We start from the raw sequence: 17500 nt of genomic DNA, 5'->3' as shown, positions 1-17500 counted from the left end.
TGACAACTCAAAGGTCTTACTCTATTTGCTGGGCAGATGGAAATGGAATGAGTATCTACAGGCTGTTTCTTCTGTACCTTGTATGCAACTCTTTATGCAAAAATCCTAAGCAATACAAAGATGAAGAATTTGGTGTCACACTGGCACAGCCAATAGTGACACAGCCAAAAGCTCCAAGGCGCAAATGTGGGAACAAAGCCGAGGGGTCACTGCTGCTTCTACGTGTGTACCTCGGTCAAGACGTCTAGACTTTCCAGGTTTAAGCCTTCTCTATCACTTATCGATTTACCTTTGTCACACATGCTAGGCTAGGCCCATTCTGGCAAACTGCAATGCACTTTTTCATCCTTAAAATGCTGCGGCTTCACATTCTCATTAAGTTTTCTGACACTATGTTCCTGAAGAACCACTTTCCACATGTGGATTTGTTCCATGTGTAACATGATACAAAACAAGTCTCCCGTACTGATATGCAGGCATGACATGACACTACACTGGACAGCTCTGTGGACCTACAGGTCCAAAGGTTCGAGCGTAATGTTTTGTTATGTGCCCTGCCCAGCCACAACACCTTCAGCTGCCACGCTAAACGACCCAATCCTCCCTGTGGCCGCCTTATGGGCACCTCCAGGCACAATCGGCTGGATGTACATGGACGACGTTTTTCCGCATTTCTCTTGCCCACTGTCACACACAGACCCTGAGCTCGTGGACCTTTTCCCGTGTGTGCCCTGCCAACCAAGGCATGGCCAGGCCCAGCAATGCACGCAGCCAACAGCAGAAGCTCAGCTCGAATGGTCATTTTTTTTCTGGACAGATGGAGGAGGTAGAGAGAGGGTGGACAGGTGGATGGAGCTCTGGGCGAGGGGAACCAATCAGGCATTAACTGCAGCACCGGATTGTGCATCCGACTCCCTTGCAGCCATAGCCAAGAGGAAAACAATGAATCACCACCAAATTGTGGAATCAGCAATCTCTAGCTGCTGGTGGAAGCCATGGGGGACATAGGAGAGACTGGGGTGCGACCATCTCTTAGGCAACCATTTATGGTCACAACTACTTTTCGAGGACCCGCGTCGTTCCGGTGTTCACATAACCAAATCCCCTGGAAAAGAGAAAAGAAACTTTAATATATGGAAATGATGTCCCTTCAGTCATTCAAATATATTCACTAACTTCTCATGGGACTATTGATGGAATGCTGAGAGGAATATCTCCTTGTTAATCATTTTAAAAAGACACTTTATGTCATTTCCATCTAAAGGTGCCCCAATAGGCTGGGGGCATCCAGTCTCTGGATTGGCCCAAGATATCTTCACATTAACTTGGATTACCTCCCTCTCACACAGACACACACACCCTCCCTGTCTCTCTTTCTCTCTCCATTTATCTATCTCTGTCAATCCCTCCCTCCCTCCTCTGTCTCACTTCCTCCTTCCCACTCTGTTTCTCTTTACCTCCCTCCCTCTGTTTCTCTCTTTCTCTCTCCCTCCCAGCTAATGGAAAAAAAAAAAAAAAAAGTGGAACAGTCACAGATTGTCAACTCTTCTTGTGTGAAAAAGTGGAGAACAGATATCTCCCTCCCTCTCTTCTCTGTCTCCCCTCTATCTTTCCTTCCTTGTCTTTTTTTCCTTCCATCTCTTTCTCTTTCCATCCATTTTTCTCTTTCCTTCCCTCTATTTTTCTCTCTCTCTCCTTCTCTCTGTTTCTCTCTCTCCTTCCCTCTTTCTCTTTCTCTCTCCTTCCCTTTGTCTCGCTCTCTCCCTCCCTCCCTCTCCCCCCTTCTGTCTGTCTCCCTCTCCCTCCCTCCTCTCTCTTTCTCTCACACACACACACACACACACACACACACACACACACACGCACACACACACACAGAGTGGTGGATATTTGGAATAAATTGGATGAGGAAACAGTGAGTGCAAAAACTATACAAGAATTTAAGAACAAACTTGATGCTGAAAGATAAAAAGACGGGTCAACAAGCATAGCTCTCTTCCCGTAAAATACAACTAGGTAAATACATACACAAACTTCACATAAGGAGAGCTGACAACTTATAACTGCTACCCGCCAGCAAGCTTGCTAAAGAGAAGTGGAACCATATCTATTGAGGTTGCTTTGCACTTTAGCAGCCGGAAACCCACGATCCCATAATAGTAAGTACTGGTCCTTGGTCCCTCCCACAGAGCTCTAGTAAGAAATGTTCAACTGTTGTCTGGCTTGCATTAGTATTGCTCTGGTTCTATCACCAGGCTCTTAGGGTAGACAAGAAGAAGAAGAGAGGAAAAAAAAAAAAAAAAAAAAAAAAAAAAAAAAAAAAAAAAAAAAAAAAAAAAATCTACGTACAGTAAAAGCCCTGGTGTCCGGCCTTCTTGTATCCAGCACTTCAAATAACCAGCATATTTTTCACGAAAATTGAAAAATTGTGATAAAGATAGACGTATAAAAAAAAAAAAAAAAAAAAAAAAAAAAAAAAAAAACCGCGTGTGTTTAAAATCCCTGCGCGTGGTTGTAGTTGCTCTCGCCGCCACCAGGGCTTCTCAGTCCCATTCACTTCTCCCGCCACGTGTTAGCCAACTCTATTTTATCATACCCAAAGTTGAGAAGAGGAAAGTGTGGTGCTTTCACTAGCAGAAGGTGGATATATGTAGAAGATTGAAGAAAGGCGAAAATAGAAAAATACTAAAGGAAGAATACGGCATTGGGTCGTCTACCATTTACGATATCAAGGCCCAATCCAAAAAACTAAGAGAGTTTGCGAAGTTGAGTGACACGCCTGAAGCTGCAGAAAATCGCCACACTCTACAACATAAACGTGTGGAAATGCTGGACAAAGCGTTGTATGAGTGGTTTTGTCTTAAAAAGTCTGAAGGGGCAGCTATATTAGGCCCAACGCTGCAAGAAAAAGCCAAAGATTTTGCTGAAAAGATGTCAATTGGAGAATCGTGCAAATTCTCAGATGGATGACTTAAAAGATTCAAGAATCGCCATAGAATACGTCGTCTTGATGTGTTTGGGGAAGCAAAATCTGCTGATTCACCTTTTGCAGAGGAGTTTATAGACAGGTACGTTAATTAACCTGTGCCTACATGGTAAAGATTCGCATCTCATATCTCAATTTATTTCTCACATACACGGATGCATAGTGCATTTATATATATATATATATATATATTTTTTTTACCTTTTCTTTCCTTTCCTCCTTTCTGTCATAGGTTTGCAAAATTGGTTGCCGAGGACGATCTGAAATCGGAACAGATCTACAACGTTGACGAGACCGGCCTGTTCTACCACTGTTTACCGACATCTACACTAGCCAGTGAAGCAGAGGAAACCACCAAAAGATTCAAACAAAGCAAGGATAGACTGACGGTGTTACTGTGTACGAACATGGCAGGGACCCATAAAGTCAAATTGTGTGTCGTTAGAAAATACCGGAAGCCACGTTGTTTTGAAAATCTAATATACTTGCCAGTGGATTATCGCCCACAAAATAACCCATGGATGGACTCAGAAACATTCATGAACTGGCTCAAGCATGTGTTTGTCCCATCAGTGAAAGAAAAAAAAAAAAAAAAAGACTTCTAGAGGACAGCAAATTTATTCTCCTACTCGACAACAATAAAGCTGAGGAACTGAGCAATGGAAACATTTTTATTGTGTATTTACCGCCGAACGTAACAATTGTGATCCAGCCCATGGATCAAGGAGTGATTCAAAACTTAAAAAAGAATTATCGGAAAAGTTCTATGCGCAAACTAGTTTATTTTGAGGACGGTAGCATTTCCGAATTCCAACGTGGGCTTAATGTTAAAGATGCTATTTTTATGGAATCGCTAGCTTGGGAGGATGAAAAACAACAAACTCTAATGCGATGTTAGAGAAAATCATATCCGAAAATAATGTTTGAAGATCAGGAAGGGAATAAAAAAATTGAGGGTTTTCCATCGGCAAGAAAGAATCGGTGGTGAAAGAATTGAAAGATGGGTTATCGCGCTAAACTTTGCATTAGTGACGAAGCGATACAAGTGTGTGTAGATATGGACAGTGACCGAGCAGCAACATTCTCACTTAGTGATGATGAAATTTTACAATCACTTCCTGATGAACACGCGAAAACGACAGAGGCAGATAGTGAAGAAGACGACCCTGAGATGAAAGTGTCGTGGAAGGATGCAGCGAAGGGTCTAGCAGTGTTTGTGAAATTTGCAGAACAGTGCACAAACAAAGAGGAAAAAATTCTAAGCAGAGACATCATATATTTTATGAAAGTTGGTACAAAATTTAGTGAAAGAAAACTCGAGTGTAGAGGTGAATGCACCCTCTCAGCCACCAACACTGAACGCGGCCATTCACAACTCCGTCGTAAAATTATCAGATGATGAATTAGATAACTGGTAATGCTGTGATGATTATAACTGATGTATATTGATTGGATTTACTCTATACTGATAGAATTTACAATATATAGACATGTGGATGTGTTTATTATTAAAGCGAATTAAGATCATTTAATAAGTAAAAGAACAATGTAAATAAATGTATTTTTTTTAATATCCCTTCCCGTATCCGGCATTTTCTCGTATCCGGTACATCTTCGGCCCCATTGGTGCCGGATACAAGGGCTTTTACTGTATAAATAAAAATAAAGTTTTTCAAAACTGAAAATTTCCCGTTTTTTTATGCTACCTTCCGAAATCTGGCAAAACTGTCCCACGGTGTAAGGACATTTTTGTAGCTACTTTATCTATAAACCATATTAAACGTTGTTGCAATGGATGAATGTGGTTCAAAGAGTAGTGCACAGAGAAAGAGGAGGTTTAACCACTTTTGGGCCTGGGTGACGAAGAAGTACACAAAAGAAAGTGTGCAGAAAAACTATGCTCTTCATAACGAATTGACCAGGGAGCACAAGAATGAGTTTCCCCATCTTTATGCCTCACTCAAAAAAAAACTTAGTAACAGCCTCAATTAAGAGATTCCATAGGAAAATATTGGGTTCAACAATATGTTACGAAATAACAAAAATTACGTGTACTCTGATGAAGAGTACAATCTCATAATAGATTTCGACGAAGAAATTAAAGAGGAAGAATCGGAAAAGTTTATGAAACATTATTTTGCGGGATACAAGAATTTTACTAAAAGTATTGGTAAAAGCTGTCACGAGGACTATCAAAAGTATTCCATCGATTGGAAATACAATGATTATATCAAAAACTGCAAACTCAAGGAAAAATAGTTTTTTAAAAGGGTTAGAGAAATAGAAAAATGTGAAGAGAAGAGAAAAAAGGAACATATGGAAAAGGAACGGGAAGCCAATAGAGCCCGTAAAAAAGAAGACAAGGAACGTAAGAAAGAGGAAAGGGAAGTCGATAGAGCCCGTAAAAAAGAAGACAAGGAACGCAAGAAAGAGGAAAGGGAAGTCGATAGAGCCCGTAAAATAGAAGACAAGGAACGCAAGAAAGGGAAGTCGATATAGCCCGTAAAAAAGAAGACAAGGAACGCAAGAAAGGGGAAAGGGAAGTCGATAGAGCCCGTAAAAAGGATGACATATCACAAAGAAAGGAGCAAAATAAAGCAAAAAATATGAAAAGGGCCCAGGAAGCGCAAATTCGGAAACGGATTAGGGAGTTAAAAAAACAGGGGTTAACAGTGAAGTTAACCGACGATGAACATATCATGTTAGAAGAATTAAGGCAGGAGAGGAAAGAAAGGCATGTCATTAGTGAAATTGTGCAAACTACCAAGGATTTGCCCGGTAAGTTACGTGATAGAATTATTTGTCATAGCATTGGTAAATTCGGTGCTTTTCGATGTAAACTGTGCGACGCGTTGCTTTGGAAAACAGAATGTTGTGTTGTTCTCTTGGACAAGCCATTTTCGAGAACTTAGCCCTTTTGATCGGAGAATTATTAGAACTTTATAGTAGTCAGACTCCCCTTTCGGTAAGGTTTCTTTCAAATATCATTGCATTTAACCACCTTTTTTGCTTCACTTCCTTTATGACACCCACAAAATTACAAGATCCCTCTGAAAAATCTATGGTTGATAAAATTAGGGGTAATATCTATCAAAGATTGGGTTACATAAAGCCGCGTTATATGACAGAAGGGATAAAAATAGAAAACTTAAAAAAATCAGAAAACGGTATCGGTGACATGGAAATAAAGAATTGTGGGCAAGCGAAGACAAGTTTTCGTGTTGGCCAAAGGAACTACTGGCAAAAACAAGAGGAGTTCCTAGATTTGTATTTCTATTATGATCAGGAACAAATAAAATTGCGCACCCGACAAGTTACAAAGAATATAAACTTTAACCGTAAAACCGTAGAATGGTCAAAGAAAACGCAAGCTCAACGTGAAAGGGAGTTAAGGGAAATAGAGGATAACAAAAATATCATAGAAGTTTTGCAGAGATTCCTTTTGGCAAATAATAAGACAATTGGAGTTCTCTTAGCGGAATTTGAGAGTGCTAAGGAACTAATGGAGACTTATATGAAACAACAGGAAGTTATACCTGAGGTCGCAATAACATTAAAATCAGCTGAGGGGGGTGAATACTAAGGAACACAAAGGCGTTTACAACTTACCTACAGCGAAAGCTCAAGTAGGGGCTATAGTGGATTTGGACCCGTCTGTCCCTGCAAACCTACGGGTTACCATACGTTCTCCCAAAGTAGATACGAAATATGATACCTTCATTCTAGATCACACAAACTACTTTTACGATATATTTCAATATCCACTGCTAATACCTCACGGAGATAAGGGTTATACGTACCATTTGAAAAGGCAAAAGAAGGTAAACGCACTGTCAGCTAAGATTCATGTACCAAAGGATGGTAAAAGATTATCACTATGTATGTATTACGCAAACCTTTACATGGAAAAAAAGGATGTCTTCAATTATTTGACTAAAGGACGCATGCTTTTTCAGCAATTTGTCGTAGATAATTACGTTAAAGTAGAATCAAACAGACTAAGCTTTATAGTTGACAACCAGGCATCTATACGCAGAGAAAGGTGTGACATATTAAAGGCGGATGTTGCGTCGGCCAAAGAAAAGGGCCAAAGAATTATAATCCCGCCAACTTTTGTGGGCGGTCCGCGTTACATGAAACAGCGCCAGCAGGATGCATTGGCGTTCGTAACACACTACGGGAGTCCCGATTTCTTTATTACGTTTACGATGAATCCAAAATGGGAAGAACTGCGGGCAGCTGTCGTGGAAATGAAAGGGATTCCAAATACTGGCTGCTGCGACAGACCCGATTTGGTTAGTCGGGTATTCAAGTTAAAAGTAGAGGCTTTTATGAATGATTTGACTAAAAATCACATTTTTGGCAGAGTTAAAGCATTTCTATACAGCATTGAATGGCAAAAACGAAGTCTGCCTCACATTCACATTCTTTTATGGATGGAATATAGTGTAACAGCGGAATTTGTCAATGAAATCATATGTGCCGAAATTCCCGATAAAGAAAAAGAACCCAGATTGTACGAGATTGTAACAACTTGCATGATTCATGGGCCTTGCATCGGCTTTGATGAAACTAACCTTTGTTGTAAGGAAAGGTTAAAGAAGAATGGCGTTTGTGGTAAAAACTTTCCAAAACCATGTCGGAATGATATATTATTTGGAAATAACGGCTATCTCCAATACAGGCGTCGTGCTCCAGGAGAGGGAGGCTTCACGTTCGAACGTAAGATCAAAGGAAAGACCATTACTGTGGATAATTCCTGGGCCGTACCCTATAATCCTTATCTATGCCTAAAATACAACGCTCACATCACCGTGGAGTGTTCGAACTCCATCAAGTGCATAGCGTATGTCACAAAGTACGTAAACAAGGGGTGTGATAAGATTCTATACACCAAACATAAGGAAGGCGAGCCGGTAAACGAAGTGCGTAACTACCTCGAGTCAAGGTACATAAATGCAAACGAAGCTACTTGGAAGATCTTCAAGTTCCCAATCCATAGGAATTTCCCACCGATTAAATTCGCTCGATTTGCACTTGGAAAATGAGAATGACATTTATTACAAGGAAACTGATTTAGAGCACAAGATCAGCGAACAAGCAAATCAAGATACCCAATTAACGGCATTTTTCAAGCTTTGCAAAACGAACGAGTTTGCTAAAACCCTGTATTAACCCAAAGTTCCAAGTCACTTTGTGTACGATAAAGACAAGCACACATGGCGTGAGAGAATGACAAAAACTTCATCTTTGGGGCGTATGCGAGCCATCGACACTAAGATGGTTGAATTATTCTACCTCAGAATGCTCCTGACACACAAGAAAGGTCCTACGAGTTACACAGATTTGCGTACAGTAGACAGGGTCCTTTACGATACCTTTCGGGAAGTTGTAAAAGCGTTGGGTTTGTTAAATGACGAGGAAACGTGGAAGAAAACTATAATTGAAATTATAAACCACACAAATGATCTATCGCAATTGCGTGCTACATATGCAAGTATGTTGGTTTTCTCTGATTTGGATGACCAATCAGATATCTGGAAAGAAACTAGGGACTTATTTGCGAGCGATTTCCTAAGAAGTTCGAGTTTAGAAGATTACAATGACGAAATCTACTTGGATGAGCTCGATGACATACAACAACAAGTTTGGAACTGTGGTGGTGGTGAGATAAGCGCTTATGGATTGCCTCCTTCAAGGGGGAAAGAGAAAACCTCAAATGTAATTAGACACGAAAAAGCTTACGATACCGATAGATTGAAAGAAGAGGTTTCATCTCAGATTGTATTACTTAACAAAGAACAACGTGTTATTTACGATGCCGTAATGGATTGTGTAAATAACAGGCGTTCTGGCGATTTTTTCCTGAATGCCCCTGGCAGGACGGGGAAATCGTTTGTGTTGAACCTGTTATTGGATACTGTGCGTGCAAATAGTGAAATAGCATTAGCTGTTGCTTCCTCGGGTATTGCTGCTACAGTTTTACACGGAGGCCAAACGGCCCATAATATGTTCAAAATTCCAATAATGGAGCACAATGAAGTGAAACCATGCAGTATTAAGCTAAATTCGGAGCTTGCAAGGCTGATTAGGATGACTTCACTTATAGTTTGGGACGAAGTGGTGATGACTAACAAAAATACAATAACTGCATTGGATTATACTGCTAAAGACATAACGGGTAACAAAGATTGTTTTATGGGTGGCATTCCGTTCGTGTGTGCCGGTGATTTTCGACAGATTCTGCCCGTCATCAGAGGCGGGTAAGAATGAGGAGTTGAAGTATAACATCAAGAATGCGTTTTTCTGGGAGGATTTACGTAAGTTCGAATTAGTACAAAATGTTAGATTGAAGGCTGAGGATAAAGAAAACAAGACATTCGCAGAAAAATTGTTACGGATTGGCATGGGTGAAACAGGTAGATTCAGATTTCCAAAAAAATTTGGTATTTTGGTTAAAACAAAGGATGATGTAATCAAAAAAGTCTACGAAGAGCTCGAAGCTAACGCCAACAGCAATCTATATTTCCAAAAAAGAGCCATAATATGTCCTAGAAACGAAGATGTGGATTACATAAACGAGGTGATCTATGAAAGAATCAAAGGTGGTGAACATATATACAGGAGTGAGGATAAACCGATCGGAAACGATGAAATTGAAATTCAAACTTTGGTATATAACAAAATTAATTCTCCTTCTATTCCGTTACATGAGTTGAAACTAAAGGTAGGATGTGTTATCATGATAATGCGAAACCTATGTCCACCTAAACTTTGTAACGGTACCCATATCATGGTTACGAATCTGGCAAAGAACATAATTGTTGGGAAGATTTTAGGTGGGGTGTTCAACGGCATTCAGGTCATTATTCCAAGGATTTCCCTTGCATCCAATGATACACCCGTCAACTTCTCCCGAAGACAATTCCCCGTCAAACTAAGTTTTGCTATGACAATTAATAAGTCGCAAGGGCAAACTTTTGACAAATGTGGATTATTGTTGGATTCGTCCGATTGTTTTGCCCATGGACAGCTCTAAGTGGTATGTTCAAGGGTTACAAACTGGGACTCATTAATTATTTTCCGAGGTTACCATAAGGTTAACCCCTTCCATACGGTGCCGCACACGTAGGCGTCATGGACTTAGATCTCAGTGGCAGCAGCCAATGCCAGCCGTACGACGTGTCGTAATAATATTCGCATCATAAAATATAGTCACCGCTTATATCGATCGTTCTCTCTTCACCCGTGAATTTTGATAACCATAGAAAATGCGATTACAAAAGAATTAGAAAGAATGTCATTATGGAGGGGCGACTACAATAAATATAATCAAGACGCCGATATGGCAGCCTCGCGAATACACTCGCTCCCCATGACGCCTACGTGTGCGGCCCCGTATGGAAGGGGTTAACAGTGAATGTGTGGTGAAAAATCCGGCAAATGCTGTATATAAAGAATTTTTTTCGGACATGCCATCCATTAGAGAGGAAGAGTCTTTAGTGAAAGATATCGACAGCGATCAGGTAATTCCAGAAGAGGAACCTGAATTGGGTACCGCTGAGATTCCTGCTTCAGCTTACAATATTTCTGAAGAAGCCGCAACGGAAATGATCCTCCCTGATTACGACTATGCCGTCGACGAGTCAGAATCAGACATGTCGGTCCCCCTTAGCGTTTGGGAAAGGACTTTCTAAGAAAAAGAAGAATTAAAGAAGGAGAACGAAAATATGAAACAAGAATTAAAGAAGGAGAAAGAAGAATTAAAGAGAAAAGAAGAAAAACTCCTTGAGATCATAAAATATATTTCAAAACGGGATGCCGATGAGTACATCGAGAGTGTCCCATGGAAAAAAATTAAAAAAAGAGACTGGAGGTCCTGGAGCAAGCGAAGTGAGCATGCGCCGCAGGCCAAGGCACCCACGGCATAGCCGGTGCCTTGTAAATAAATAAAAATAAAAAATAGAATAAATAAATGCGGTGAATCTGAACCCATCCAATCGGCAGCGTGCTACCGCCATGCGTCATTCCCATTCCTACCACCAGTGTGTTGTGTTCCTCCAGCCAGTGACCACATGTCTCCACAAGTACTCCTGACTTTACCATTATCATCTGTACTTATTATAGTTCTATCTACTCCAAATGGCCTTAAGAAGAAACCATTAAGGAGGAAGAAACAAGAAATAATGTTAATGATTGCACAGAAACACGACATATCAAAGAAGTTACAGATAGGTGAGTGGGTGGCAGACTTGGTACTAGTGTGCACAGTACTAAGATTTTTGTTAAAGTATGTCTCAGAAAACTTGCAAGTCCAGGTGAGGGGTGACGTCATGGTTCGATAGTGTTGTGCTGGCTTTCATCTGAACACTTAGGTTGTGGGAATTGGGGAGTATTGCCAATTTCCTATAGGCCTGGTATGATAACAGTGGGACTGGTATACCATTGAGGATATCCGTCCACACTTTTGCAGTCTTGTCCTTCACCCTAACCTCTGCCAGCACTGATCTGAAGGCTGGCGTCATGGGTGATCCATCTGCCGTGTACCTAGAGTTGTCAGGCAGTGGGTTAAAATTGCTCACGGATAGGCCAAAGTGGTTGAGGTGTTTAGAACAAATTATCATCACATGAGCACCTGTGTCTGGTAGCATGGACAGGGTGGCCATTTCCTTGTGTGTGATGCACATTACCACCAACCTTCAAAGTTAAACAGTCAGGTACTGTGTCCTGCCCACCCCTCACCTACATGCTTTGCCGTCATCAGGAGTGTGGACCCACATGCACAGTACTTCACCACCTCTGCCACCATCATCACAGGCAGAGGCACGGGTACAGGACTTTATGACCCACTACTACCTGTGCGCTTGTACAATACCTGCCCCGGCATCACCCAGCATGTCCAACTACAAAACCCGACATCCAAGATTTGGGACAAGGTGTTCACGGTGATAGCACGCAGCAGGTCACGCTGTTACGGCATTTGCCTGCTGAACAGATGTCTACTATGGCATAACAGAAACCACTTGCAAACAGCAGTATTCATTGCACATGATTCTGTATCTGTTGTAGATGAGCCCCAGCCACCATATTCTTGCTGTTCTAGCTGCCTCAGAGCAAGGGCTGAGAATAAGCTAAACAAGTCAGCTTAAAAGGAGGGAAAGAGGTGTAGGACCCACATATTGGCCATCATACACCTGGCAACAGCAGTGCCCCAAGCACCATGTTAGCCACTGCCCCAATGGGTATGAGTGACCGTGCATCAGGTTTCATTAACAGTGCTCAAGAGAAGATGCTCAACAAACTATTCTTTTTTCAGCTTCCATTATACATTACTGTTACATTTTGTAAAGCTTGTCTCATATGTATTACTATATATATGTAAAGAATAATGATGAAACAATACATGGGGCAATATTCCTTTTCTTAACCTGAACATACAATACAAGGTGTTGTCTGTATTATTTTAGTGTGGTCCACCCAATGCTAGACAGAGAAGCTACGGAGCAGAATCGTTTTCTCAACTCTCGTAATGGGGAAAAAAAGTAAAATAAATAAATAGATAAATAAATAAATGGGGGACTGTCAAAGCTGACAGAGACTGAGATGTTGGGTCTAGTATAGAGACTCCGTGTCAGCCTCCAGGCTCTATGTGGAATTTCAAATCAAATGGTGGGGGAATGATAAAGATGTCTCTTACAGGACCACCCAAAACAGACTCCCATTGTTGGTCCCTTTAAGTAATAGTATGATAAACAATTCACCCATACCTTTATCATATATTTTCAACCTCTAAGCTATTTTTTTTTTCTCAAAGTAATTTTGATCAACAGATGGTATGATTGAAAACTCAATCTTTTCTGAAAAGTTTTATATAAGTGGACACAATTTCATGTCCTGCCTTAATTTCAAATGCAAACCATAATTCCAATTCTGACACGCAAGAAACAAAGAACAAGAAAATCCATGAAATCATTATTCCTCTTCATTAGCTATGAATAGGTCACACTAGGTCACACTACTTTAGCATACCTGCCATGTGCCCAGGTGTAGTTTGCCTTCGGAAATGGGAACTGTGAGGGAGGAGCCAATGAAACAGGCTTTCACGTGGGCAGGCTGAAAGAATGTAAGTGATATTAACATGTTGAAAATACCATCCCTTTTTCTAGTATCATGTTTAAAAGTATGTTCACTCCATAATGATTAAGAACAATATAGAAAGATATTCTCCATTTGTTATTTGTTTTAAACAATCATTCTTTAAAATCCAAGTTGGTAGGAAAAATATGTTGAAAGAAATCATTCAGACTGATAATGTCATGCTTGAAATAGTCAAATTTATATTCTAAAAAAATATACTGCCATCCTTTCATTCACTCAAACTACATTAACCTGAGAATAGTGATTTGTTCCTATCATGAATGACATCTTATTGACCTGCAATTATTTACTCCCATACTATAAACTAATATGTAGTCTAAATTGAACATCTATAATGAAAATTATACAATATATCTGACACAATCCAACTAAAATCAGTTACTCCAAACTGGTTTGTTTGAGAGAAAAAAATTATATATATATATATATATATTAACCTACACAAGACTTGAACAAGTATGAAAACCCACATGTAAATTAGCATGCATAACACTTAAATCTGTTACACTGAAATCATGACTCCTACATACGACAATTTTGGGGTACAGAGAGACTGTTATACGATTAAATATCTCCATTTTCAAACAGGCAATTAATAAATATCAACCTACACTGTACATTTTGCACATTACAAAAAGCCACATGCTCATCAATTATCCATAACATCCATACATTCATTTAATAAAAACAGTGTAATCCTGGCCATAATTTCATTGCCTGAACAATGGGAATCAATATTACAGGACAATCAATGCAATGACCATGTCTAAATCTACTAAAACAGAATTTACCATTAAAATTGACATAAAAGAACACAAAAAACAAAAACAAAAATCATCCTCCCTCAAAAAAAGAAAATGAAAAAACAAAAATTGATTAAAAAAAAAAAAACAATTACCATATCATCAGGGCCTTCACAGGAATGACGATAAGGCATCCCCTGGAAAAAATGGAAAATTTTCTTGTTAAAAAACAAAATCCAAAGGACCAAAAAAGTTGTTACCAACAAATACAAAGAATACCACAAAAGCTGTGTGGTCTAGTCACTACTGTGAAGCTCAGATAAAGAAAAATAAAAGAAAAAATAAAATAAAACAGACTTTAGAAAAACAAAACAAGAAAACAAAAAGAAATAATACTAATAATAATAACTGCACCAAGGGGTAGCGCTCAGACTCAAGACAAATTTGTTCCACATGCTACTAATCACCTACAGCAGGCTTGGTGACAATATTTAGGTCAGGGGGCCACATCACATCACTCCTGAGGGCTCTACGCAGGCCATCAATTGACCATTTCAGTGTGAGGGCCACCCCTCAGGTGATTAAAATCATCTGGCAAATGCCAGAAAAAATCTGTAAAGTATGTTATTGCATGGAAAAGGTTAACTAAGACAGCTCCTCTTCTGTAGTATAATTTTGAGAGGTTTTAGCCCAATAAAATATGTACAATAATTCCTTGATATGAGGGTCAAATCTCTGGCTAACAACTTTTTTTTTGTAGCCTTAATAGGTATGATTAACATTTTTAAATTATATAAATATAGTGACTGGAGTCACAACATTTTCACACAGATTGGCATATGTTGGCAAAGCAAAATGGTTCTTGTACTTAAAAAAATAATAATAAAATAAAATAAAAAATAAAAGCAACAATGATCTTACACATATTCCACATATGTCTATGATCCAGTGTTGCAGCAAATGATCAACATTTTAACCAAGTATAACAAGAACATCAACAAGAATATGTCAAAATGACCTTTAACATGAATGTTACAGCTCAAATTTTTTTTGCCATCCCTGACCTACAAAGTACTACATAGATTGCAAGTTTTACAGCAATATGACCAAACTACTTTAATCCACCCAATGAAAAATGTGTCGGAGACAAAAAGGAGACTGATATTTACGGAAATAAAAAGGGTAAGAAATTCAGAGACATACAAACACATACATAGAGATAGAGATAGAGAGTGGGGAGAGAGGGAGAGAAAGTGAGGAGAGAGAGAGAGGGAGGGAGAGGGAGAGAGAGAGAGAGAGAGAGAGAGAGAGAGAGGGAGGGAGAGAGAGAGAGAGAAGAGGATAGAAGGACCGACAGACTGATGGAGAGCACAAATACAACCATACATACACACACACAGGGGAAGGGGGAGAGGGAGAGAGGGAGGGAGGGAGAGAGAGAGAGGGAGGGAGAGAGAGGGAGGGAGGGAGGGAGAGAGAGAGAAGAGGGATGGAAGGACCGACAGATTGATGGAGAGCACAAATACAACCATGCACACACGGAGGGGAGGGGGAGGGGTAGGGGAGAGGGAGAGAGAGAGAGAGAGAGAGAGAGAGAGAGAGAGAGAGAGAGAGAGAGAGAGAGAGAGAGAGAGAGAGAGAGAGAGAGAGAGAAGAGAGAGAGAGAGTGAGAGAGAGAGAGAGAGAGAGAGAGAGAGGAGAGGGGCGAGGGAGAGAAAGAGAGAGAGAGAGAGAGGAGGGACGAGTGAGAAAGGGAAAAAGGAAGTCAGAGGGAGGGAGGGAGTGGAAAGAGAGGAGAGAGGAGAGAGAGAGAGAGAGAGAGAGAGAGAGAGAGAGAGAGAGAAAGGAGAGGGCCGAGAGAGAGAGAGAAGAGAGACTCGAATATCGTCGGCTACTCTATTGTGTTCCACGCGTCAACACGTGTACATTTATTCAAAATGTGCAACCAATCAAAACAATAACATTTGCGTAAATTGAAAACACACTGTGGATACTATTGTAATTGCACGACAATATATGAAATATATTTCTGCCACTATAAAACTGAACGGGGAGGACATTTGGTGTAGTTGGTTATCAAGAGTTAAGTCGGTTGGGAACCCCGTCTTGAGAGCCAACAATTCTTACACTATCTAGTGAAGCTGTCACTAGTATAATCATTTGCCAGAATCGATGACACATTATTTGTATTTCATTTTCGATAACCAGCATTTCCGTCGATGGGGCAATATCGCACCTAAGATGTAGTCAAGAAGGTGGTAACAGAGATCCACTAAAGAGGACTAGAGGAGTGGCGATGTTTCCAACGACTAAAGATTGCTGCGTGACCGATTTGCAAGGGTAACGCTAGTCCTTGAACAATCGATTATATACAACTTTTCCGGACAATACACCACACGGGAGATGGAATACTATCAACGTGGAAATAACGACGATAACTAAAAGTTTCATGAAAGACGATACCTAAGGAAGATTGGGTGGGCCCGACATCACTTATGACATATTGGGCCAAAGATTTACGAGCTACAATGGCAAATCGTCTACAAAGGATCTTTCGGCCAAATCGGTCTAACCAATCCTTCGTGCTTCGAACTGAACCTGGATCACTTTTGCGGGAAGTTCATTTTATTGCTAGACCACTCGTCTGACGAAATAATTCCTAGCTACATCTTGATTGAATCCACCGCTAATCGTGTGGGGGGAGGGGGGAGGGGAGTCTTCCCTGAATCCGGCTTTCCGTGACTAACGTATTGTGGGACGATCGGACGCTCAAACGCTGAGCAGTTTTGATTCCAGCATGGAGAGGGCGAAGACACCTTCTTAGTCTTCGTACTTCCGGGTAACTCAGGGTAGTGATCTGGTGATTCGCCTAATACATTGGTTTCTGCTTCACTCAATTAGGGTTGGTATAAAAACACGCGCGCGTGCGCACACACACACTAAACCGAGATACAAGACAGGACACCACGAGCCGTACAATACAAGGTAAATACACACACACACACACACGACAGGAGTATATGACTTGGTTAACTACAGGAAAATGAAGACGACGGGTCATCATTTGTCATTTATTGACAACGTTACTAACGCCACCCATGCCGACTGGCACCTTTTCCTCCATTCTACTGATCACAGTGAAACCAACCCCTCCTCGATTAACCTAACCTACGGCACTGGACTGTGGTCTTTCATTTTGATTGCTGCCAAGTGATGGCGGCCCGGGTTCTCGGAGTGCAGCAGCTGCAGCAGCAGCACCACCACCAGCAGCAGCAGCAGCAGCAAACCTCCCACGACTGACGAGACACGAATTTGAGTTGGCACACAATTCAAAGACAGAAAGAGAAAAAGATAGAGATAGGGGGATAGAGTGAGGGCATGAAATTGACTAAAGAGTTTGTCATTATCTGGCTATAACGAGAAAATGGATGAGTCGTTGACAAGTGTACACAAAGTCCAGACGGAGGGAACCAGGTCTGTGAAATGATGGCCAGAGTGTGTGTGGGGGGGGGGGAGGAGGGCATGGACAAGGGTACTTGAGAAGGAATCTGGATATGGGAGGGGTCATGGGAGATGTAGAGAACTAGAACAAGTGTACGGGATAAGGAACATA

General features: G+C 40.7%; 1 protein-coding gene across 1 annotated transcript in view; it reads right to left on the bottom strand.

Annotated features, from left to right (window-relative positions):
* The window catches only part of LOC143035714 (UPF0047 protein YjbQ), a 66270-nt gene that overhangs the window by 189 nt on the left and 48581 nt on the right, over positions 1-17500 (bottom strand). The window contains exons 3-5 of the mRNA XM_076202598.1: positions 14043-14084; positions 13016-13099; positions 1-1105 (exon numbers count right to left, since the gene is read on the bottom strand). The exon at positions 1-1105 is cut by the window's left edge and continues 189 nt beyond it. Coding sequence (XP_076058713.1) covers positions 977-1105; positions 13016-13099; positions 14043-14084 — 255 coding nt within the window. The 3' untranslated portion in view covers positions 1-976. The remainder of the gene's footprint in view (positions 1106-13015; positions 13100-14042; positions 14085-17500) is intronic.

The sequence above is a fragment of the Oratosquilla oratoria genome, chromosome 19 (genome assembly GCF_046742065.1).
Source record: "Oratosquilla oratoria isolate Oo_2021 chromosome 19, ASM4674206v1, whole genome shotgun sequence".
Classification (NCBI taxonomy): domain Eukaryota; kingdom Metazoa; phylum Arthropoda; class Malacostraca; order Stomatopoda; family Squillidae; genus Oratosquilla; species Oratosquilla oratoria.
The sequence above is the reverse complement of the archived record's forward strand: the minus strand, read 5'-3'. Positions and strand labels throughout refer to the sequence as shown.